Source organism: Microchirus variegatus (genome assembly GCF_963457635.1).
Source record: "Microchirus variegatus genome assembly, chromosome: 1".
Lineage (NCBI taxonomy): Eukaryota > Metazoa > Chordata > Actinopteri > Pleuronectiformes > Soleidae > Microchirus > Microchirus variegatus.
This window is the reverse complement of record NC_139802.1, coordinates 42,152,745-42,179,350: the sequence shown is the minus strand read 5'-3', so window position 1 is coordinate 42,179,350 and position 26,606 is coordinate 42,152,745. Positions and strand designations below refer to the sequence as shown.

Genomic DNA, 26,606 nt, shown 5'->3' with positions numbered 1-26,606 from the left:
TCTCGCTGCTTCACCCTGTTCATTCCTTTTCGCCGCGTCGTCGCGCCGCCACTTCTATCTTCTTCCTCTCGTCTGCAGACTATCTGGTACGTCGTCTCACTCTCTCTCTCTCTCTCCTTGCTCTGCTTGGTTTGCGGCGGAAGGTTCCACGACTATAGAGGAAGAGGGATGTGCATGGCAGAGCTGTTGGGACGTGCGGCCAAAATATAGATGGCGCTCTCCCTTAGAAAGTCTGCCCAGGTCAGTGGCCTGTGAAAGAGAAGTCGAGTCATAAATCACGGTTTGGTTTAAATCTATATCAACGTCAGCAGTTGGGTACACAGTGTAATACAGAAGAAATAGAGGGCACATTTTGTCCGACTGCAGTTTACCGTTTGAAATCCCATTTAAACACTTATAGCGCCGTCACGGGTTCCTGGTCAGGTTTTTAGTTTTGTTGGGAACCTCTGTGTTTTAGGTGTTCGTAGAAGTGGAAGATCTACTGTCCGAATTCATTCAAGTATATTTGTGAATCTTTCTGGGCACAAACTTGGTAACTTGGTGTTACCAATCTTGCAAGATTAACATTCGTAACACTGTAATTACGTTTGAACGATACAATCCACTGCTAAAAATAATCCCTCACAAGCGCATTTACGCTTGTTTTTGTAAACGTGGCGAGGAACTCGTGGTGACCACGTTGACGCGTTTCCATGACGACAGGCGACTGTTTATGTGCCGCGGCACCAGAGTCCAGGCACCGTTTACCAGTTTGCTCCTTTAGCTCCTTTAGCTCCTTTAGCGCCGTTAGCGCGCCTACAGTCAAACTGCAGCGCTACAAATAACCAGCGTACCTGTGTACACACTCTTAGAAATAAAAGTGCTAAGTAGAACCATATAAGGTTCTTCGGCTTGTCCTCATAGGAGAACCCTTTTGGAGGGTTCCACCAAAAACCCTTTTAAAACCCTTTATTCAAGAAAGGGGTTCTAAAGGGTTCTCTGGATCAAAATGGTTCTTACTGGAACCGTTAGTGTAACCAAGAACCCTTGAAAAACCCTTTCTTCGGGGAAAGGGTTTTACGTAGAACCTCAGCCCTTGTAGAAGGACCCTTTTGGAACCCTTATTTCTAAGGGTGTACTGCGTATGTGTGCCTCTGTTTTTAAACGTTAGCGTTACTTTAGAGACTTGTTTTAACAGGGTATCGGGTATCACGCAAACATGGCGTCACGTGCGTCTTTTCCCGGTCAGGCGTCATTACGATTTTTGAAGAGAATTTCCGCTGTCTTCGAATTTTCTCTCGACAACTGCGAAGTGGTCGCTTGACAACTCAGCGGGAGTCCCAGAACAACTTCAAAGTGAGTATAAAGAGAACGCGTCGGACACGCGACAGCGGGAGGTCAGGGTTTAGGCTATTAGCATATAGCGCGCGCTAATTAGCATATACCGCGGGACTTTTGTTCAAAAAAAAAATGGCGGGAAATTTCGCCGATATCGCGAAAAGCGTAATGTAAATGGGCTTAAATCTTTCGATTTATGGACAAGTAAAACAGAATAACCCTATTTCCTGCACGCAAACATTCTCATACTACATGCTCTTTGCACATGTGCGGGCGTGATTTAATGCAGCCGCACACTAACCCCACATTACAACACAGTAAACTATGCAATTAAAACTAATTTGGAAATATTCTAATGAGCGTCCAGCCTCTGTCCTGCTGTAATTTCCCCGCTAATGGTGCTTTGAAAACTCAAAGTTATAAACTTCCCCGTCTGCGGACGCTCTCGGCTCGCTAACATTCAGCTCACGACTCTCCCGTGCAGCTTTTTTTGTTGTACTTGTTGCTACCCCCGCAGGCCACTTCCTAAAGTATTGGTCCAATTATATTCAAATGATAAAGGCTTTCATTATGCTGTCGACGGAACCTGGAAGCAGACAGGTCGTCGCTGACCCTGCTGCATTCCTCAGGGGGTTGCATTGTGCATTTTTTTTTTTCCTCTGAAAAAACAGTCTGCCCACGCTGCTGTCTCCTCTTTAACAGTCTTGGCACAGAACTCGCGCCGCTGTGGATTCACAGGCGCCGTAAAATAAGCTGCTCCACTGGGGGGAAAGTCGAGGCCGCGGTGACGAAAAAATCAGTCAGAGAGTGGGGGGGTCAAAAATCAAAATTGGGTTCAAGACGAGAGTCAAACTGGGTCATTATTTATTCGACAGAACTGATTATATGCACAAAGCATCACTCAGACGTGGTTCTACGTTTTAGGTCTTGTTTTTTCGGCGTAATCGGTGTTGTTGTGTCGTCTGTAGCTGACGAGGCAAAGGCAATTTTCCACCTCGGTGGACAACAAACACGTATTCTATTCTAGAAAACGTCTACTTTTGATCCAAAACCCTTTGCTAAATTCCATCATTTGTGGCTAAATACTTACGATAACCTGTGCATAGACACTGACTATCGACAGTTACCCAGAAATAGTCGAGCTGACCTTGTAGATATGTACAATATGTACATTCTACCTTTAATATAAACAATAGTTTGATGACATCAGTGTGGAATCATGGGAATCGTTGTCTTAAGAGATATTCGAGCTGCAGAACGTGCAACAGTCGTAATATAATACTCACATTAAAACACAACGAGTGGTAAAGATGATTTATTTACTCGCTCTGACCTTTCTTAAAGGGTTTGCACATCCCATAATGCACAGCTATTATACGCTAATGGACAAACCTGGGTGTGTTTTTGCTGTATAAATAACAGAGGTAAACTGAAGGGAAACAACACAAAGATCTCCCACGATCCCGCGCTGACGTCCCGACGTCATCAAACCAGATCTTTTGTTCCCATCAGAGCGAGGACTAACCTGCTGTCACCAGTCTTGCTCTTCTCACTGCCAGAGCTTCCTGGACTGCTCTCACACATGGGGCCAACTTGACTGATGCTGCGTCATCGAGAAGAAAAACAGACAAAAATAAGTGAGTGTGTCAGCACAAACATGTTTACCTGCTGTGACAAACTAACAAAAGAGAATATCTTTAATATTATAGTGATTCTGTTCGCAGTCTTAAAACAGCTGTATGTAGGAAACGTATGACATGTCGTCAGGTTAAGTGAAAAAAGAACATGTTCAATTGAAACTGTATAATAATAATAATTAATAATTCCATCAATATTGCAATTTCATATTTTCAACCTTCTGCCTTTGAAGATGTACATTTTGACATCACATTTTGTTTACCCTGCAAATTACCATGTGCTGGGACTAAGAAGGCAGGATCTTATCTTATATCGACTCTCATCCAATCACCCCGTCAATCTCATCATGTCTCATCCAATCCCACTTCATCTAATCTCTAATCTCATTATATCGCATCCCATCTCATGAGATTTTACCTCATTACATCCAATTGTATCTCATTTAATCTCATCCGGTCTCATATCGTCCCACCCCATCTCATCTAATCTCATTTCATCCAGTCTCATCTCATCATCCCATACTGTCTCATCTAATCTCATCATCCCATACCGTCTCATCTAATCTCATCTAGTCTCATACCCTCCCATCTAATCTCATCCAGTCTCATCTAATTTAATCTCATCTCATCATCCCATACCATCTCATCTAATCTCACCCAGTCTCATCTCATTTCATCCAGTCTCATCTAATCTAATCTCATCATCCCATACCATCTCATCTAATCTCATTTCTTCCAGTCTCATCTCATCATCCCATACCCTTCTGTCTAATCTCATCCAGTCCCATACCCTCCCATCTAATCCCATCCAGTCTAATCTAATCTAATCTAATCTAATCTCATCATCCCATACCCTCTCATCTAATCTCATCCAGTCTCATCTCATTTCATCCAGTCTCATCATCCCATACCATCTCATCTAATCTCATCCAGTCTCATCTCATTTCATCCAGTCTCATCATCCCATACCATCTCATCTAATCTCATCCAGTCTCATCTCATCTAATCTCATCCAGTCTCATCTAATCTAATCTCATCTCATCATCCCATACCATCTCATCCAGTCTCATCATCCCATACCATCCCATCTAATCTCATCCAGTCTAATCTCATCATCCCACCCCATCTCATAATCTCATCCTATATAATCTCATCAGATTCGAGCTCATCTCTTTGACCTTCTCTTTGATCCTCGCTAAATCAAACAGGTTGCGTTGAGATTACGCGTCGTCGTCGCCGCAGCTTTCGGTTCCACACCTGTGAATCACGGCGAACTCCTCATCTCCGTTCTCTGAGATAAATCCCCTCAGATTATCCTCCTGACTGACTGACGGCTCCTTCAAACGCCGCCTTTCTCGCCTGTGACTGACTCTCATTCAGGGATCAAAGGGAGCGCGTCGGACATTTTTTGTCTGAATTTCAGTCGGCGCGAAGCGAGGATGCATTTCAGAGTTTTCATCCACAACCTCCTCGTCCTTCTCCTCTATTTACACTCGCTCAAACACAAGGCTTTTCTTCTGATCCCCTATAATTACATGCCACTCCTCATTCAGGGACGGCGTGCGACGTTTAAACTAACTGCGTTTTTAAAAAAAAGTTGAGACGCTGATTTTTTCCCCCGTGAACGAGGACTTAATCTAGGGATGAAAATGTGAAATGCAGCAGGAGGAGGAAGGAGGAGGAAGGAGGAAGGAGGAGGAAGGAGGAGGAAGGAGGAGGAGGGGGGGAAACACTGGAGGACTGCAGAGTGCTTTGACGATGTTGAATGTGAGGAAATGAAGACAAAGCCATGCAGTGATGAGTCACTCACCCACAATTCATAGGAGAGCAGAGTCCCATGAGTCTGTGGTGGAGAGGTGACAGGGATGGAGATGACAGCGCACACACAAAACACACACACACACACATAGTGATGAAAGGTAGTCGTTTCTTAGCTTTACCCTTTTATTACATATTTATAAGAGAGTATAATAAGATTAGGGAGTGCACATTAATCACATACTGTTTAACCCTAGAACACCCGAGCAAATACATTCATGTCATTTTCATGAAAACCAAGTTTTCATCTTCATAATTGCTTTTTTTTGTTTGTTTGTTTTTTTTGTTCCCAAATTGCAAATTTTCCTACGGAGCCCCTAAAGGGACAAGAAAAAAAAAAGAGCACCTGATCGTATCAGGTGAGCACCTGAAAGTATCAGGTGAGCACCTGATCGTATCAGGTGAGCACCTGATCGTATCAGGTGAGCACCTGAAAGTATCAGGTGAGCACCTGAAAGTATCAGGTGAGCACCTGAAAGCATCAGGTGAGCACCTGATCGTATCAGGTGAGCACCTGAAAGTATCAGGTGAGCACCTGAAAGCATCAGGTATCAGGTGAGCACCTGATCGTATCAGGTGAGCACCTGAAAGTATCAGGTGAGCACCTGATCGTATCAGGTGAGCACCTGAAAGTATCAGGTGAGCACCTGATCGTATCAGGTGAGCACCTGAAAGTATCAGGTGAGCACCTGATCTTATCAGGTGAGCACCTGAAACCTTTTTTTTTTTTTCTTTTATTCATGTCCCTTTAGGGGCTCCGTATTTTCCAGCCATTTTGGAGCATTTTTATTTTTTGGTCCCCTCATGATGCTTTTTACAGTTTAAAATAAAAGAACACTAACTCAAATTTGTCATGTTTTGATATATTTTGATGACGAGTACTTTTTATCGGGTGTATTTATTATCTCGGGTAAAAATCACCCAAAAATCACCCCAAAAAAAGTGAGAAAATCTGTGTTCATTTCTCGTTTAAATGCATTTATGGGTTTCAACCATGAAAAAAATAGTTTTTTCCTATTTAAAAAAATTAGATGATTTTTACCTTTAATTTACATCATCTTCCATTAATATAAAACTGTCCACTCCTCGTCCAAAATCATGATCTTATGGAATCAAAACATGCTTTTAACTGATTATTTTTTATGTTATTTATTGTGTACAAAAAGCATAAGAAACGCTCTGACTTAAAATCACCGCTTGTATTCCTACTTTTTTATATAATTAAATTTCCTCGCTCTACCTTTGTGTAATTCTTTAAAAAAAAATCATTGAGTGGCTATTATTCAAAACCACCAGACTGTATATTCATCCTCTGCTTCTTCTTCTTCTTCTTGGCTGTGGTTTTCTGCCACAGGCTCAGTCAGGCTTTTTTGTTGTTGTTGTTTATTTAATTAGTTTTTCTTGAGAAGTAGAACTCGTTTTTCCATTATGTTGAAATGCACTTAGCAGAGTCACTGCCTGTTGGCTAAACTTACACTTATGACTTTTTATGGAATGGAAAGTCTATTGTTAAATTTATAACAGGGTTATTATAGTTAACGGAAACCAAGTGAAAAAATAATTTAGTTAACTGAAATAAAAATAAAAACGACAATTAAAAAAACAAACAAACAAACAAAAAAAAGACAGTCAAAAAGGACCACGCCCATTTTTAATTTTTATACAGTCACTGATTCAAACTGAGTTCTTTTTGTAACTTCCTGGTGCCTCACTGCTACTTTCGTCCTACACTCTTAGAAATAAGGGTTCCAAAAGGGTTCTTTTACAAGGGCTGAGGTTCTACCTGGAACTGTTTGCTTCTGAGGGTTCTTGGTAACACTAATGGTTCCATTAAGAACCATTTTGATCCAGAGAACCCTTTAAAACCCATTTCCTGAATAAAGGGTTTTAAAAGGGTTCTTGGTGGAACCCTCCAAAAGGGTTCCAGGTGGAACCTTTGAGCAAAAAAGGGTTCTCCTATGAGGACAAGCCGAAGAACCTTATATGGTTCTACTATGTCTATAGTAGAGTATACTCTTAGAAATAAAAGTGCTAAGTAGAATCCTATAAGGTTCTTCAGCTTGTCCTCATAGGAGAACCCTTTTTGGTTCCAGGTAGAACATTTTATAAAGTCTCCACCAAGAACCCTTTTAAATCCATTCAGGAAAGGTGTTTTAAAGGGTTGTCTGGATCAACATGGTTTTTACTGGAACCATTAGTGTTACCAAGAACCCTCAGAAGCAAACTGTACCAGGTAGAACCTCAGCCCTTGTAGGAGGACCCTTTTGGAAACCTTATTTCCAAGAGTGTACACTTAGAAATAAAAGTGCTACGGAGAATCATATAAGGTTCTTTGGCTAGTCGTCATAGGAGAACCCTTCTTGGCTCCAGGTAGAACCTTATTATAAAGGTTCCACTTGGAACCCTTTTAAAACCCTTTATTCAGGTAAGGGGTTTTAAAGGGTTCTCTGGATCAAAATGGTTCTTACTGGAACCATGAGTGTTACCAAGAACCCTTGAAAAACACTTTCTTCGGGAAAGAGTTTTTCAGAAGCAAATGGTTCCAGGTAGAACCTCAGCCCTTGCAGAAGGACCCTTTTTGGAACCCTTATTTCTCAGAGTGTACTCGTATCCCAGCTTGAGAACCGCGGATGCGCTCGATGATTGACACAAACGTGTCCGTATCTCAGACTAACAGCTCGGTCTCTAATCCGTCTCTCGAGTGGAACGATGATTCCGCTTCACGTCAAACGGAAACAGAAGCGTCTGAGTGTCTGCTAACGACGTGAGCGGCTGCACAGGAGACATTAGTGAATGAAGTCAGTGCATTTTGTCCTCAATGAAGACGCTTGTTTGTTTCGCTGTTGACGAGACTCAAATACATTTGGCCTGAGAGGAAAAAACAAAAAAAACCAGAAGCACTTTACGTTTTTATTGCTCATCGCACGTTGTTGTGTGCCACACACATATCTCTAATTAGCGATCGCGTCCACGTCTCCCAGAGGCTCCGCTCTGTCCCGTCGTCTTTGTGTTTGCAAACTTTTCAATTCAAAGTTGAATCCCTGAAGGGTCATAGCTGCACTGAACTGAGGATAAATAATGAACGCAAACGAGGACAGAGTCATTAAAGTCGTATATTTGACTCTGCAGGTTTCGTGTCCCGCACACAACAATCGACGCCGTGACTTTAATTTTAAAACGATCAGAGAATTCAAAGAAGGAATCGTTTTCACGCGTTTCAAGATTAAAAAAAAAAAAAAAAAAGTCAATCAGTGTTTAATTATAGACAAGAATTATCTCCAGATTTAATATTAGGCCGAACAAACTTAAACAAAAAAGAGTAGTAATAAGAAAAGATAGTGGGTGAATTTAATTTAATTTAATTAAATTAATCTCGGGGTTTGTTAAAACGTGTATTGTACAGCGTGAGGACGTGTTTTTAATACGTTTTCTGGAATAATCTCACATATTTATCGTACGCCGTTCCTTTACGTGTTTATTGATTTAGTTTTCTTGGTTTAATCCAGTCATTAATGTTTATTGTGGCCTTGAATGTCTTTGTCCTTTTAAGCGACTGCTTCTTTGGTTTTTAATCACCGTTGTTTTACTGCTGCTCGTCCAGCGCTTTGTTTTGTTTTGTTTTGTTTTTGGATTTATCTCTTGCTTGGCTTCGTTTCTCTGGTGAAGAACATCGTTAACGCCGCGGTGCGTGACCTTTGGTCAATTGTGTTGTTGTTGATGATGATGTTATTTTTTTATTCTCCCTCTGGTTGGTAAGATTATTGGTTTGCTGGGTCCTTCATATGAATCTATCAGACCTGACTGAGGGAGCGTTTGTTTGTATACAGCTGCAGAGCAGGGGCGGGGCGGAGTCTTTATCCTATCAAACTGCTGAACAAGCGTTTAAATTCTTATTTTCATGGACGCTCTTTTGTGTTTTCAGTCAAACTCTTGGCTTGTTGCGCTCATTTTGCTAGCTTTACTCGCGCAATGTTGCTGCTGCCTCATCTGGCTTTACATAGAACATATCGCTTCCTGTGTGCAGCACTGTTGGATAACAGGTGAAACATGAACTATCTATAACCAAGTTACGAATCTCCTCTTGTATAAACAGTGAACTGGATTTGGACTTAAAGGGATAGTTCGGAATTTTGGACCTATTTTCCAACTCGGCCGGTGTGATGGAGACGTCTGGAGACGTTTTCAAGAAATTTTATTCGGTTCTTCTAGTTGCCGAGTTCGCTGATGCTATGGCTAGCGCAAGTCAATGATACAAGCTAGCATGGCATTAAAAACACTCGTACCGACTCCACAGTGCACCCGAGGCAAATCGATTGTAACGGCATGTACATATCTGTGTTGATAGAATAATATTTGAAACAAAACTAACGTCGCATCGCATGGATTTTTGAGGGACTACTTTCTCAGCACTATACTTCCGGCAGCGGAATCAGTCCGCCGCTGCCGGAAGTATGACGCGCTGCTGCTGCTGCTGCTGAGACATAAATCCTTCAAATTGCGAGGTTGGTTTTATTTCAAACATTCTATGCTGTGTTACATCTACACTCTTAGAAATAAGGGTTCCAAAAGGGTCCTTCTACACTCTTAGAAATAAGGGTTCCAAAAGGGTTCTTCTACGCTCTTAGATGTAAGGGTTCCAAAAGGGTTCTTCTACACTCTTAGAAATAAGGGTTCCAAAAGGGTCCTTCTACACTCTTAGAAATAATGGTACCAAAAGGGTCCTTCTACACTCTTAGATATAAGGGTTCCAAAAGGGTCCTTCTACACTCTTAGATATAAGGGTGTCGAAAGGGTCCTTCTACACTCTTAGAAATTAGGTTCCAAAAGGGTCCTTCTACACTCTTAGATATAAGGGTTCCAAAAGGGTCCTTCTCCGCTCTTAGATATAAGGATTCCAAAAGGGTCATTCTACACTCTTAGAAATGAGGGTTCCAAAAGGGTTCTTCTACACTCTTAGAAATAAGGGTTCCAAAAGTGTTCTTCTACACTCTTAGAAATAAGGGTTCCAAAAGTGTTCTTCTACGCTCTTAGATATAAGGGTTCCAAAAGGGTTCTTCTACACTCTTAGAAATAAGGGTTCCAAAAGTGTTCTTCTACAAGGCCTGAGGTTCTACCTGGAACCATTTGCTTCTGAAAAACCCTTTTCAGAAGAAAGGGTTTTTCAAGGGTTCTTGGTAACACTAATGGTTCCAGTGAGAACCATTTTGATCCAGAGAACCCTTTCCTGACCTATATCACTTTAACGTTGTTTTGACATCTTTCTACAAGTGTTTTTGCAGTAAAGCGGTTTGTCATCTGCAAAAATAACAAACACTGCGTCACTGTGACGACAAGAGGAAGACATTGAGAAAATTGAGACGCCTTTTAAAAAAATCTCTGTTCCCTGAGAAGCCGAAGCTTTTCTCCGAGCAGAGACGCCGTTCGCCTACAGATGAGCTCCTGCCTCTTTGACTGTTTTGCGTTTCCCCCCGTTCATCCCCGTTTACACCATCTCCACTTGGACAAAGACCAGGATTTGTTGTGGACACTCACTGGTCCGCGTTGTCGCGCGGTCTCTCTCACCTCACGTTGCAGGACTGCGAGTCCTTGTTCAGGTTGTTGAACCAGGACTGCTGAGCCTGGCGACATTCTGCCCGTGTGATCGCGCCGTCTTTGTCCAGATGCAGACCCAGGAACACAGACCGGGCTTTGTCTCGCTCCTTGGCGGTCAACAGGCGCACCATTGAGTTCTGTGCCAAAAATAAAAAGGCAACGCACACACACGTGTGTGAGATAAGTCGCTCGTAAAATCACGACGACGATAATAATACGTATTTGTTCCAACACAGACAAATTTAAATAATTCTACGTCAAACTAACTGTTGTTCTTTTAATGGATTTAAAATAAGAACAACGTTACACTTTCAATTCTCTGTTTCTGTGAATTTCTTGTGAGCACGGCATCAAATTTTAATATCGTTACAGTTTTATAAAGTGAATATAATCTATTTACTTCAAAACAGAAATGGTTTGAATTAATATTGAGCTAACTGAGACCGTGAATAACTGTCAGGACTACTTTAGAAAAATGCAGGAACTTACATTTAATGCCTAAATGGTCATAATAAGCAGTGTTCAAGATCAGAAATTACAGTATAGTTATAACTCCACTGTTGTAATTTGTGGGCGTGTCTAAAATCAATCCCTGTTTTAAAATATTCTCACTAATCTGGTATAATCTATAAAACGCCGATTTACTCCTGTGCAAACTTTAAACCACACACAGACACATTCAGTCAACATTTAAACTGCTATGTGGACGCAGGTTTAAACATGGGTGACTTTTGTTTTTCAGTTAAACCAACATCAAAATCTACTGGATTAGCGATAATCTGATCTGAACAAAGAAAGATAGGGATTCAGTAAAAACAGGCAATATGAGTTTTTTAATGTATAAACTGGGGAACAAACCGAGGTTGTTTGCCAGTAGAATTTCGTGGACACTCATTTATATTTTCAGTCAAACTCGGCTTGTTGCGCTCATTTTACTAGCTTTACTAGCGCAATGTTGCTGTTGCCTCATCTGGCTTTACATAAAACATATCACTTCCTGTGTGCAGCACCGTTTTGGATAATAGGTGAAATATTTACTATATAACCAAGTTCTGAATCTCCTCTTGTATCAACATGATCTGAATTTGAGCTAATGTCCAACAAACCAACATCAGAATCTACTGGATTAGCGATAATCCGATCTGAACAAAGAAAGATAGGGGTCCAGTAAAAATCTGCAGTATGATTTTTTTCAATGTACAAACCAGGGTTGTTGAGCAGTAGAATTAACTTATGAAGAATTTTTTCGTGGACGCTCATTTGTATTTTCAGTCAAACTCGGCTTGTTGCGCTCATTTTATTAGCTTTACTAGCGCAATGTTGCTGTTGCCACATCTGGCTTTACATAGACCATACCACTTTCTGTGTGGAGCACTGTTGGATAAGAGGTGAAATATGAACTATCTGTAACCAAGTACTGAATCTCCTCTTGTATCAACATGATCTGGATTTGAGCAAATGTCCAACAAACCAACATCAAAATCTACTGGATTAGCGATAATCTCATCTGAACAAAGAAAGATAGGGGTCCAGTAAAAATCTGCAGTATGATTTTTTTCAATGTACAAACCGGGGTTGTTGAGCAGTAGAATTAACTTATGAAGAATTTTTTCGTGGACTCTCATTTGTGTTTTCAGTCAAACTCGGCTTGTTGCGCTCATTTTACTAGCTTTACTAGCGCAACGTTGCTGTTGCCTCATCTGGCTTTACATAAAACATATCACTTCCTGTGTGCAGCACTGTTTTGGATAATAGGTGACATATTTACTATCTAAGTCACTACTTACTATCTATCAAACTCGGCTCATTTTGCTAGCTTTACTAGCGCAATGTATTTCACCTCTGTGCGGAACTTCCTCAGCATGGCCAGAGACTCATAGTAGAGGAAGTCCGACCACTCAATGTGACCCTTCTTCTCAGGATCCAGCGCCGCAAACTGACCCAGGACCTCCTCCTCCTGCTCGTCGGTCAGGTCCTTATCAAACTGCAGCTTGGAGACAAAGTGTCGGTACTGGAGCAGCTCGTCCGACACCAGGCACGACTCTGCAGGAAAACCAGAGAAAACCGATGCATCACATCGAGGCCTAATTAATGACCGGCCGGTCGTCCGGATTTATGGGACTCGTTTTCTGCAAAGGTAAAAGCCACTGAGAAATATCAGACTGGGTAATAGCCGGGTAATAACTTTGACAGAGAAAATCCAATAGCAAATTCAAGGAGGTGGTGGTTATAGTTCACCAATGATTTTTTTTTACCTCATTTCTTCTGCTGAATGCAGGTCTAGAAAGTTCACCGCGGAGACGGCAGGTGTGAAATGTTGCGGTGGAGATAATCAAAGTTTCTTGGCCCAAAGCCTCCTCACAGATGAACGGGGGAGGTGATAGAACGAGAGGACAGGAAGACAATCGTGCTTCACGTTTTTTTGTTGTTTGTTACAACGTTATTTTTATGGTTCGGATTAAATGAAACAAGAGAGGTCGAACACTTCATTAGCAGCAAATTACATTTACTCGTGTAAGTGAATAGTAAAATCTTCAATTGTTACTTTTCTGTAAAGGGAATATTATGGAAGGTATATTTGGGAGTGTTGCAGTTTCCCTCTGAAATTACGGATTCGCTGTAATTTTGCGACTATAAAACCGAAATGAAAATGCTGCTATGCTAACTGCTAACGCGTGCGTAAAAAAGTCCATTTAAATTTATGGAATTTATGAAAGAAAATGATAACTAACTAACTGTAGCATATGAAAGTGGATATTATGATACAAAAATGCTTCAAAAATCAGAAATATAATTTAAACTAAGGTTTTAGCGACTAAAATTACGCCGATTCCCGTGCGATAGCCGATATTAATTCGCATTATGAAGCTGTTACGTGGAAAATGCAGGTCAGTGGTGCATTTATTTATTTATTTATTCTGCGCCACTCCAATCTGTTTTTATGTGTTTTCATTGATTTTGTTCTGTTTTTTTAACTACCTGTTTTTTTTTTTTTTTTTTTACGAGCGATTTTCAAATTCGATTTAATTTCTTAATTTGAGCGCTTTAAAGCAACATTTGTAACATTTTTGCTATTTTTTGTTGTTGTTAATGCGATTATTTCGAAATGATAATAATTGTTTGCTGCGTCCAGTTTCTGTCAGGCAATACTATCAGACCTGACCGAGGGAGCTGTTGTTAGTATACAGCAGCACAAGAAGCGCTTCATCCATTCAAACCGCCGAATGACAGGTTTTTAAGAAGTAGAATTAACACCTGTAACGTTTCATGGACGCGTCCAGGTGACCAGATTATTATTATTACATGTTACTGAAGTGTGATGTAAAATATGTAACGGACACTCGAAGGGGAATCACAGAAACCTTAATTTAAGGCAGGTGTTGTCTCACCCGGGATGATCTTGCACTGTTTGAAGGTCTCCACCAGGCTGTACATCTCCTCCTCCGTTAGCAGTAGATTCAGATTATCCTGCAGACATAAAGAGGGTGAGACGAGGGCAGGGGAGGGTGAATTACAGTCAGGTGGGTTCGTCGCTCGGCGGTTAATAAGACGCTCTAATCATGAGAACTTCTCCCCCCCCCCTCCGTACGACCTCCTGCAATTAGCCGCAGGCTATTCGCAAAAAAGCATCGAAATCCATTAACTGTTGCGATTTCCGATGGTAATTATCGCGACGTGCCGCTCTGCTCTGTCTCCGAGTCTCATTATCACCGGATCATTAGTCAAACAAAAGCCAGACGTAAAAAAAAAGAACATTTGATTCAAAGCAGAACGTACGAAGAAATCTGATGTTTTTTCCTCCTCAACAATCCAATTAAGCACAAGCTAAAGGAAGAGAAAAAACACACATATATGCATATTTACAAGTAACAGAAAACAACAAATTACAGCTCCAGAATATTACATCAGATGTTTCCTCAGCGGAGCAAGCGAATAAAACATCACCGACATGAATATTAATATTGGCATTTTGTATTTGTGCTCTATTCATCAGATTAGCCGAGCGATTCGATTTTAAACGGTCTCTCTGGGATTATTGAGGTGAGTCCATTCCAATTTGTTTCCCTCGCCCCTTCATCGCTTCTGCGCAACCACTTACCCTGAACACATAAATAATAATAATAATAATGATAATAATAATATAACAGGAATAAAATAACACCCTCACGCTCAGCAATTACACAACCTGACACCAGATTGTTTGCTGCATATTTGTAAATTAATTTGCGGTGGTGGTGAGGTGCCGCGTTTCACACATTTACTGAGTTTCTTCCCAAAAAAAACCTAAAATATCCACGGTTTTTGATACCAAAAAAATCAATATACTAAAGATGTTTCTTTCTGGAGCGTTCCCCAGATTAATAATTATGAAAAACACAAGATTATTATCAAATGTTAATTCTAATCTATATTAAAATCACTAAAAACTAGATTGAGTTCCACGTATACTCTTAGAAGTAAAAGTGCTAAGTAGAACCATACGAGGTTCTTCGGCTTGTCCTCATAGGAGAACCCTTTATGGCTCCAGGTGGAACCTTAACCCTTTTGAAGGGTTCCACAAAGAGCCCTATTAAAACCCTTTATTCAGGAAAGGGTTTTTAAAGGGTTCTCTAGATCAAAATAGTTCTTACTGGAACCATTAGTGTTACCAAGAACCCTTGAAAGAAGCAAATGGTTCCAGGTAGAACCTCAGCCCTTGTAGGGACCCTTTTGGAACCCTTATTTCCAAGAGTGTACACTCTTAAGAATAAAAGTGCTATGCAGGACCATTTAAGGTTCTTTGGCTTGTCCTCATAGGAGAACCCTTCTTGGTTCCAGGTAGATAAAGGTTCTACCTGGAACCATCTTGGAGGGTTCCACCAAGAACCCTTTTAAAACCCTTTATTTGGGAAAGGGTTTTTCTGAAGCAAATGGTTCCAGGTAGAACCTCAGCCCTTGTAGAAGGACCCTTTTGGAACCCTTATTTCCAAGAGTGTACACTCTTAGGAATAAAAGTGCTACGTAGAACCATTTAAGGTTCTTTGGCTTGTCCTCATAGGAGAACCCTTCTTGGTTCCAGGAAGAACCTTTTCATAAAGGTTCTACCTGGAACCATTTTGGAGGGTTCCACCAAGGACCCTTTCAAAACCCTTTATTTGGGAAAGGGTTTTTCTGAAGCAAATGGTTCCAGGTAGAACCTCAGCCCTTGTGGAAGAACACTTTTGGAACCCTTATTTCTAAGAGTGTATTTGCCAACTTGTATATTGAGATTATCCTTGACTAAACAAACACAAGACTCACAAGAACGAGTGAAAATCATCTTGTGCACCTTGAGAAATTATAAATCCAGGCCGTAAATCGGGGTTAGGACTAGTGGAGAAGTACTGGTACTGCACGGCGGACAGTACCGGGACACTTTTCTGACAGAAAATCCCCACAGAGTCACAGTTTAGCGTAATAAAGTAGTGTAATGTTCACTAATTTGTTTTGTCTTTGTTAAGCTGCTTTTGTAAACGTTATGTTTTTCCTCTCCTCAGTTCCACACATTCCAACAGCTGCTGCGATGTCTTATTCATCAACGACAAATATCTGTGGCTCTGTCATTTATCGCCTTGTTAAATGTGTCCTGCTGTCGCCGTGCTGCATGAAAACGACTGCACGGAACGATCCTCACGCACTTCAGAGCGCTCAGCAGAACATCACGTGTGCTTGAAATAGAGCACATCTTTCGTTCCGGTTGGAATTCGTGCAAATTAAATGTCACGTTTGTCTCAAACGACGAATCCAGATTACGCACTACCACTAATCACAAAAATGGAATTCTCCCCCCCCGAGCCGCGTGGGAGGTTGTTTTTAAAATTAACGCACGCTAAAGCATAATCTGTCACATCTCTAACCCCCCCCCCCACTCTCTCGTTTTTCATTTACACACTTAACCAGAACATAATAAAACAAGACAGGATACGGCGTCTATTTATCCAGCTGCCACTGAGAGAACGAGAACACGAGGAACACAAGCGATGGTGCTGTCATCTGAAAAAAGAGCTTCTCATTTCTCTGCATCTGCTGTTTGCAGCCACAGTCACTCTGTGTGCAAAACAATGACATTAGGCCGTCTGCTATGAATATGCAGCCATGATGCTGCTGCATGTGCATTAAATATTCCTTTTTAAAAAAAAAATCTAAGTCTATACTGCATTAAAGATGATTTCTCGTTTTTTTCTCATAATATGACTTTATTATGACTTAATTCTCATAATATGACAACTTTTTTATCATAAAATTACTTTTTTTCCCTTATAATATTATGACTATTCTCATATTACAACTTTTTTTCTCATATTACAACTTTTTTCTCATATTTCGACTTTATTCTTATATTACGACTTTTTCCATAGTGTTATATAATATTACGATTTTTTTCTCATAATATTACAACTTTTTCCCTTATACTTTATTCTCACATTACAACTTATTTTCTCAAATTACAACTTTTTTCTCATATTACGAATATTTTCTCATATTACGACTATTTTCTCATATTACGACTTTTTTCTCATATTACGACTTTTTTTCTCATATTACGACTTTTTTCTCATATTACGACTTTTTCCATAGTATTACATAATATTCCGATTTTTTTACTATTATGACTTTATTCTAATAGTATTCCAACTTTTTCTCATAATATTACGACTTTTCTTATATTACAATTTTTTTCTCATAATATTACATACTATGACTTTTCTCATAGTATTACATATTACAATTTTTTCTCGAAATATTATTATTATTATTTTTTACTATTATGACTTTAATCTTATAATATTCCAACTTGTTTTCTCACAATATTACAACTTTTTTAATATCATTACTTTATTCTCATAAAATTACAACTTCATTCTCATCGTACTATGAATTTTTTCTCATAATATTACGACTTTATTCTCTTCCGTTTGGCCCTAACCCTCCCGTCTCATCGTGACAGCATCAGAAAAATAAGAGTAAAGTAAAGGCCCCAGGGGGAAGAGAGTAACATGATGATAATAATAGCAGCATAATCTAATTTAATCTGGCAGGTTACACAGTTCAGTTATTTAAGCCCACGCTTAATAAGAAAATGACAGCTTCGGTTGAACGCTCAGATCAGCTTTTAAATAACCTCACACGAGGCTTCAGTGCCACAGCGGGAAGTCAAAGACATAAATAAATGTTGTGCGGGAGTCGATATTTATGTGCTCACACTGAAGCCGATGATGACAGATGATGATGCTATAATCATTGGGGCTGTCATGAAGCATTATCGTGTAACTCAGCCGCTCCGGAGCCTCTTTAGTCACTTTTTATCTCACAGCAGAAGCAGATGTTTGTTAGCAAACCCAAATATTAGCTTTAATCAAACATCGTGCAGGTCAAGAGTTGAATATTTTCTCCTAAAATTTGATTGAACATGTATTTGATAGCATTAGTTTGAAGGCAAGGCTTGCCGGTGATTTCTCGCGTTATGCTAACACCATATTCGTTCAACGGACACCAGTTTCTGGGATTTAGAATAAGACATTCTTGCACAAGTACACGTTAGCGGTTAGCGTAAAGTTTTCTGTACTCGGTTTAATGTCGAGTGGCACCCAAAACAAGAGAAGTAACAGGAAGTAGCAGCACTTTAGCACACACGTGTTCAACGAAAGAGGTTTTCTTTTTAGCAGTTAGCTTGCGCTGTTAGCCCTGAACGACCGTTTGAAGCCAAATGAAAGATAAATGGAAGTAAAATATTAAAAAAATAGTAAACAATCATAACACTGAGTGTATTGCTGTTTTGTTTCTCCTCTGAATTGTTTAGTTTGTGACAGAATTCAGACACAGTTGTCGCAATGATGGAAAAAAAACAAACATAAAAACACTTACGATGTGAACGGTGTTAATTGCCTTTATTTTAGTAGCAACACCCGGGTTCACTTGCTAATAATGTCGCTAAAGAGGGTTCATTTGGAGCTAAAGAGAGAACGTACAACTATACAATTATTACGCCTTGTTTAGACGGCCAGATATAGTAATATATTTTTGCAAATCCAGATTTTAATCAGTCTTTGAAAATCTGGATAGCAAACCAAACAAAATTGTCATCAGATAGCGAGTGGATAGCACTTCACCATAAGAGTGCGTCTCCGTCCACGTCCTGAAGTGGTTCGGCAGATCGGACAATCCATCCTCAATATGTCTCGGGTGTATTTGCCCAGTGATGGCAGTACCGCAGAGTGAAAGTGACATGTAGGACATAATACCCTAGTCTCCGTCACTGCACAACAAAAACACAGCAAGCAAGCTAGCTCAGATAGGTTGGTTATGTCTGTGTCGTTCTCTAAATCTGCCTTCAGCCTGAACATAGACATTCAAAGTCATTTGCCATTAACAACATAAACCTTCCTGCCTCTGATTGGCTGCCACTTACTGCCACACAAGGTTGACTCGTTTATCCACTTTCAAGGAAACCCGGACCGGGGTCGTACCTATGTTCCCCCGGGTCCTATGTTCCCCATGTTTTTAAAAAAAATAGGGTCCAATGTTCCCCGTTTTTCCCAAAAAAGGTCCTATGTTCCCCACTTTGTGGAAGCCTGGGTGTGGAGCTCCAGGGTAAAGTGTTAGGGTTAGGGTAGGGTAAGGTAGGGTTAGGGTAAGGGTAAGGGTAAGGGTAAGGGGTAGGGTCCTATGTTCCCCGGGTCCTTTTGGGTGAAAGTGGTCACATACAAAGCGGGGAACATAGGACCCTTTGGGTGAACAGCGGGGAACATAGGACTCTTTTTTAGAGAAAGGGTCCTATGTTCCCTGGTCACATACAAAGCGGGGAACATAGGACCCGGGGAACATAGATACGGTCCCACTCGGTCCATCTGTTTCCACATATGCATATGTAAAAGTGAGTCTGAGCTATGACACAGAAACAGTAGGGTCGTACCATCTGACTGTCAGTCCCTAAAGTAAACAGCTGTTGTCTGTCGCTGTTAAAGACCTGGGATTCACAGTTTGAATAAAACATTTCTCTCTCGGCTGAATCGTCGTCTCCTCCCACGTTCTTCGCTGTGTTCCTCCCTCTCACAGTGAAGGATCCAGACGCAGAAAGAAGACCTTTCATCAGTGTCCTTCTCTTTCACACCAGACTGTGTGAAAAAAAACCCTCTCTTTCTCGGCACAACTTTGGCAAGTGCTCGAGCTTCTCAGGGAGCGAGAGAAAGCTCTGAAGGGTCCTCCAGAAGAAAGCACTCCTAAGCTGTTTGTGCAAGAATTAAATAAAGCAGATTGCATGATGATCACCGGTGTCATCCGCTTTGGATTTGGCCTTGAATTCCTGATGAGGAGCTGGGCATTTGTTAGCTTTTCTTTCAAAAACAGAATTCAGTTGAGCTCAAGCTGAAAAGTGAAGAATTTACAATGGGTACTGTTTCGCAAAAATGATCTCTTTGACATGCTTTTCCAGCACTGTGCGAAATACAGGGGGGGTCTGGGGGTGTTAGACCCCCCTGATTACCATTCAAGACCCCCTGAAAGCCTCAAATGCAACATTTTAGGGGGGTCTAAACATGTTACAGTGTAATCGGAAAGCATGTTTTTTTCCTAAAGATTTTTGTATTTTCAGTTTTACATATATGATCTACATACATAATACAGTTTGCATGCTTCCTTATCCTTTTTAACCAGACAAAATATTAATTATTTTATTTCTAATTGTGTATTTTTGATGTTTTAATTATTTGCTTTCCAAATGGCGCTGTGGAAAAAGCCCACATCTGACAGGAAAGATAGCCAAGATAGTATTGTGCAACAAATGGATCATGTCCTGATTTTCAAAAAATCATTATAATTATTCTTTAAGAGATATGCAAACATTTTCAACTGATCCTTGTTCAGGGCAACACCGACTATTATCATGGTAAATGTCAAGTCATTCCGAGATACTTTTGTTTTTTCAGAAGAAAGTCAGCTCACTGTCAAAGTGTATCAGGGCAAATGGTTAATTTCCTGATTTTCAAAAATTCATTTCAATTATTCCTTAAGAGATATGCAAATATTTTCAACGGATCCTTGTTCAGGGTGATAACAACTATTTTCATGGTAAATTTCAAGTCATTCCGAGATACTTTTTGTTTTTGAGAAGAAAGTCAGCTCACTGTCAAAGTGCATCAGGGCAAATGGTTAATTTCCTGATTTTCAAAAATTCCTTAAAATTATTCCTTAAGAGATTTGCTAACATTTTCAACTGATCCCTGTTCAGGGCGATACCGACTATTATGACGGTAAATTTCAAGTCATTCCGAGATACTTTTTGTTTTTGAGAAGAAAGTCAGCTCACTGTCAAAGTGCATCAGGGCAAATGGTTAATTTCCTGATTTTCAAAAATTCATTAAAATTATTCCTTAAGAGATATGAAAATATTTTCAATGGATCCATGTTCAGGTTGATAACGACTATTATCATGGTAAATTTCAAGTCAATCCGAGATACTTTTTGTTTTTTTGAAGAAAGTCAGCTCACTGTCAAAGTGCATCAGGGCAAAATGGTTAATTTCCTGATTTTCAAAAATTTATTTAGAACATTTTCTGGGGTCACTATTCCACGTGACAGCAGCATCCCTCTTCCTCTTTGCCTATTTACGTCTGTATATTACGCCGCGTCTGAGTTCTCAAGGACTCTCTGCCTTTCGTGTTTTTAGATGTTGTCATGGCTACAACACACTTTCTGATCTCACCTATCAGAAAGTGTTTTGTTGCTAACGTATAACAGCTGGGACTGTTTTCGGGATCTTCCTCAAATCTTCAAACTCTCTGACACATAATCCTTAAATCCATACAGAAGTGGTGATGTGGGACGGTTTAAGCTCTTCTTCGCTGTCGGTTATATCTTTATTTTTATTTTTTTATCCTGTACAAATTACACAGACTGAGGTGTGATTTCCTCTCTGGTCCTTATAATGTATTTATATTTAATCGCGTCGTGCTTGATGTGACTAGTAAAAGTAGGTCAAAAGTCCGAGTGATTCACAATCACTCCTGTTGCAGTGAATGTGCAAAGTCAGCAGAGCTTCAGAGCAGCAGCTGATTAACTCACCTGGAGCTGATCGTCAGCACTAAATGACAAACACCTGAGCTTCTCCTGTTGTGACCGAGTCCTTCGACTGCTGCTCCAACACTTGTTTCAGACACATTTGGGCCACGTTTAGGCTCAGTTATTGGACAGAAAGTCATGACAACGGGGAAGAAGCGAAGGAGCACAAGTTGGGATTTGAAGATTAAAACAAATAAACCTAAAGTGTGTTGCTGTGTTCGAGAAAAGAACAACAAAGCTGGCCCTAATCCTTCGCCTTGGCTGTATTATCCAGCCTCAAACACTCACAGCTGCGACGCCTCGCGATGTAAATACGGAGGAAACCGAGACAGAAACCAGTCAAGTCGAGGAAATCAGAAGCTGCAAGAGATTTAAATAATCAACTGTTGGCACTGAAACACGCACGGGGGGTGTTTTTCTTCTTTGGCTCGCCTGCATGCATTTGCATTTGCAAATTTGCAGGAAGTGTGTGTGTGTGTGTGTGTGTGATTGTGCCGTAGGAGGCAGCGAGACTTACACAATAGTAGCAGCTCCAGCCTGGAACGGCGTGGGCCGTGTCCCTCATCTCCTGCAGGGCCTCGGCGCGCAGGTATCCCAGCTCCCTCAGGCAGCCGTCGTGAAAGACGCGCGTGCAGATCCTGCAGGGGAACAGGTCGTCGGCCGTCCACACCTCGCACACGTCGCACATCTCGTCTCGTGGTGGCTGAGATTTAAAAAAAAACAAACAAAAAAAAAAAACAACAATAACGGCGGTTAACAGACAGATTTTTAGCTTGATAGTAGGAGAAATTCCAGATTTGCTGCAGTCTTAAAAAGTCACACTCTGCTGAAAGTACGAGCTGTTTTTTTCATGACTCGTCAAAAACAGAGTGCAGGAATCATCAGTTTGTGTGTTGTGTGTTTACTAAAAACCCATCTCTCTGTGTATTATTTATAGTATGATGACTAAAGGAAGTGACATTTTAGAGAAGTCATCGTAAAAACCCCCGCAACTGAATCTTAGATATACTCTACAACGCCATTATGACTGGTCAGAAATTAACTTTAAGTATATTTAATTATCCTTAATTGAAGATATCTACATTTTAAGATATCTTGAATTACAGCGGACCTTGACTGGAAGTTCCAATCAACGCTGTTTTTTAGTGTGTATCTGCATCATTACCTTGTTTATGAAGCCCTGAAGGTTCAAAACAAACAGTTCAGCCACTGTTGAGAACGCTGTGTTTTATTGTTTTACAAGAACTCTGAAAAAACCAGGTCCGGTTACGTAAACACCGGTTCGCCTGAACAGCAGATCGTCCTGCTCCGGGCACTAGTCCGGGCACATCCGGTTGCGCACATTGAACCGCAGAAGAAGAATAACGTCCGTTGTGGATGTGTTTCACGAGCGACAGTGTCTTCTGACTCTGGGTCTGACTCCGGGTCAAAGTCATAGTAGTAGAAGCAGTACATCCACCATTCCAGAGGGGGGAGCTGTGCTTCTGAGAGCGGGTGTTGAGCGGGTGAGCTGATTGTCACTTCCGGGTATTGGCCAATCACAAGACTCTGTCTTCTGTGTGAGAGTTGAGTCTCAAATCTCGCGGCTGGGAAACACCGTCAGAAAAGAGGATTTCTATCGGCTCGTTTACAGCAACTAGGAGGTTTTTGACCATAAAAACAAGTTAATGTATGTAAGTAGACCTCCATAACTACAACAGGACCACTCTATGTGAGCTTTAAGTTTCATTTAAGCCCAATTTATACTCAACGTAGGTTACGCAGAGCCCTCTCCGTCATCACCGGCTGCACAAAATATTTTTTAAGTGCTAGTCACTCCCTCTTAGGGACAACGGAGACGGCTGCGATTGGTTCTCAGGACAGGCCGAGCTAACGCTGCTCTGTGCCGGCTCGCTGTGCGCACCGAGCGTCCACAGAGGCGGAGCTGATCACCGCCGACAACGTCGCTGCCAAACTACAAATACGTCATATCTTAACACACAAACCACATGTTTAGACTCTAAATGGCTCATTTCTCGCCTCAAATTATCTTAAAACTGCGTTCCGGGACACAGAAAAGTGCGAAACGGCCACTGTTTCAATGTTATTCTGCTGCAACAACAACAACAACAGTCTTGCTCACTGTAGCCAAAAGCACAACAACCTTGCATAGCGACCCCTACTGATCGGGCGGGAAATTGCAGTGCGTATCCGTCACCACGACGGAGAAGTACGAAGGCTCGAGGGGTCTCCGTGGTTACGCAGTCGGATAACGCATTACGCAGTCCGAGAAGTGTAATGTAGCCTTTAGTCGTAGATATCTGAAACCGGGATTATCGACATTGCGGATGTCCAATGTTCAAGTTTGAGCTACAGCATCGTTCGGATGATCTGAAGCTTAGTTCAAGACGTCCAGAAAGGACAATGTATCTTCAACTGAGGACAATTGAAGATATCAATGGCTAGTCAAATTAAAGATGTAGATGTAGGCAACTGGAATTAGGGATATCTACAACACAGTTTGGCTCATAAGAATGACGTCACAGATATCACTCTGTCAGGTTTGTTTAACGTCCTCCTGTCATGTCGGCTGTTACTGCTGTTGACGCCACAGATAAGAGGAGCTAACTCTTGTTTTTCTACCTCCCAAAAAACAGTCCGTGGTCAATCTCTGGCTTCTTTTACTCTGCGCGACGCCGAGCGTGTGACCTCACCCGTTGCATTTATTTCTGAAGCTCTTCAGAGAAGGCTGTTAAGCGAGTTGCCGGGGGGTAAAAACAGAGAACCCGATGGATGTCGGCGAACTCCATCCTGTTAGTCAGCGTCGCCCCCCCCTGGACGGGGTCACCTCTCTGGAGCCGGTCAAAGCCGCCTGCCCACAGAGTGCTCACTGTGAAGAGCCCTCTCTCACATAACAACCACTACCACCAGCAGCACAACAACATCAGCCACACATCTATCTCTCTGCTGGTGTTAGAAAAAAAACAACTTTAAACTTTCTTTCACCTTCAAAAAGACAGTTTAGATAACACTCAGGAGTCTCTTTGCAGCTCGGCTCTGCTGCTTTATCGTCATTCCGAACTGGACGAAGGTTATAAAGCACTGCTGTTGCCATGGAGATCTCATATTTATTCCCCAGACTTGAGGATTTAAATGTGCTTTTAAAAAAAAATAAGATGTGTTGTAATATGGTGTACTTCTGATCAGGAAAATACCATGTTTGTTTTTTATGTGATACCAAAACAGCCAGAGAGTAAGGGTGAATTCCAATTCGTTGCTTAACCCTCAATCTCAAAAATGCGCGCTCCCTCTAGTGCAAGTGCGGTCCCGATTCTCAGAAAAATTAAGTTGAGGGTTCAAGTTTAAGGGCTGTATCACCCTCAATATTGAGATTTTCCGAGACCACCCTTGGGAGCCAGGGCTACCCAGAATGCATTGCGTGTTTTCGCATAGCAAAGATGGTAAGAGATGGAGTACGCTACAACTCAAGTATTTTCTGAGTGATCGTTTGCTATCGTTTACTTGTCAATAAGTCGTGGTGTGTGGTAACTGTCAGCTGAATATGTCCGTGGTTGTGGTATTTGTATGAGTATCATCTTATAACTAACTGACAACTTAATAACTTGACTGACAAACGGATGGTAATAAATAATCCTGACCTAAATGCGTTCTTCTTCTTCTTCTTTTTTGGAGTTGACAGACTGGACGCAGCTTTTCGCGTTATTCTGCCCCCTACAGTCTGAAGACGTATCTGCATTTAAGGGGGTGTCCCATTTCTAAGTGACAAAATAACCCTCAACACTTGGTTTTGAGGGCCAGTTAAGATTAAGGGTTGAGCTTGAGGGTTAAGATAGGAATTGGAATTGGCCCTACATCTCACATTTGCTGATGATAACCTGTTATTCATACATGTGACGTGTGTTCCATACACACCTGTTCCTTCTTGTCCAGCTCCACCTCCACCGGCTGGTCATCGTCAGCTTCCCGCTTAGGCCGGACGAAGGCGGGCGGCGTGAGCTGATGGCTCTTGTCGAGATCTTCGGGCTCCACCCCCTTCCCGTCGCGCAGCCTCGACCAAGCCTCCTGGTTGACCTTGCACTCGTCCCTCGTCTGCAGCGAGGCCTGGCGGGAGGTGGACGCCGCCGCGCCGCCCTCCGTCTCCTCCTCCTTGTCGGCGTCCTCTTTGTTCTTCTCCTCGGGGTTTGCCGAGGTTCTGGCGGGGCCGTCGCTTTCCTCCGCCTCTCCGTCCGCCGGTTTAGACGTGGGAGGGCGGTCCTTGATGCCGGCCTGGAAGGCCGAGATGACGGTGGTGCATTTCTGCACCTTGTCCACCTGCTGCTTCTTTGACATTAGCACTCCCATGGCTGCAGACGGACAGACACAACAGTTACACAAGTATGCAAGCATATATATAAGCAGAGTCATCAACCAAGACCAAAACCCTTAAAGGTGCCATATGTAAGAATGTGGCCAAAAACGGTTACTACATTCAAATTCAAAACACCGAGGTCTTTTAGGTTTCGTTTTCTGAAGTAACTGGCAACCCGTGGTTGCTCGGCAGCTGAGACTCTACTGACTGCAATGATTGGTAGACGGCGGTAGGTGGCGCCACATGACAAAAACATGATTTCAAAACATAAACATGATTTGCAGTCTGCAAAAGATTTTTTTAAATGCAAATATTTTGGCTGTACTGTTGTTGTTGGTGGGTTCAGTTGGTGTAGGGGTTAGCACTTGGAACAAATTGGAGCCCTGGTTGGAACCAGGGCCTTTCTGCAAGGAGTTTGCATGTTCTCCCCATGTGTGCATGGGTTTCTCCGGCTTCTACCCAAAGTCCAAAACCATGCAGATTTGGGGATACAGTGAATTGGTCACTCTAAATTGACAGTAGGTGTTGGAGTGTGGGTGAATGGTTGTTTGTCCCTGCGATGGGACTGGCGAGCTGTCCCGGGTGTACCCCGCCTATCGCCCTATGTCAGCTGAGATAGGCGCAGCACCCCCCGGCGACACTCCGGTGGAGGATAAAGCAGTAGATGATGGATGGATGGATGGAATTACTGAGAAAATACAGCCAAAATTCCCAATTCTGTTCCATACAACAACTTGCTTTGTATCCGTATAGTATAGCCTGTTATTTGATAGCCTTTCCAGACCTAAGAACCCTTCTTTTTCTACCATGTTTCAATG

General features: G+C 41.6%; 1 protein-coding gene across 1 annotated transcript; it reads right to left on the bottom strand.

Annotated features, from left to right (window-relative positions):
• Positions 1 to 152: 152 nt before the first annotated feature.
• phf24 (PHD finger protein 24) lies at positions 153 to 25,781 on the bottom strand (the record flags this gene model as incomplete). The annotated part of the gene is made up of 8 exons (XM_083886771.1): positions 153 to 249; positions 2,843 to 2,920; positions 4,765 to 4,797; positions 10,335 to 10,501; positions 12,205 to 12,407; positions 13,754 to 13,832; positions 21,958 to 22,143; positions 25,353 to 25,781. The coding sequence occupies 8 exons, from the start codon at positions 25,779 to 25,781 to the stop codon at positions 153 to 155; spliced, it is 1,272 nt and encodes a 423-aa protein (XP_083742897.1).
• Positions 25,782 to 26,606: the final 825 nt, after the last annotated feature.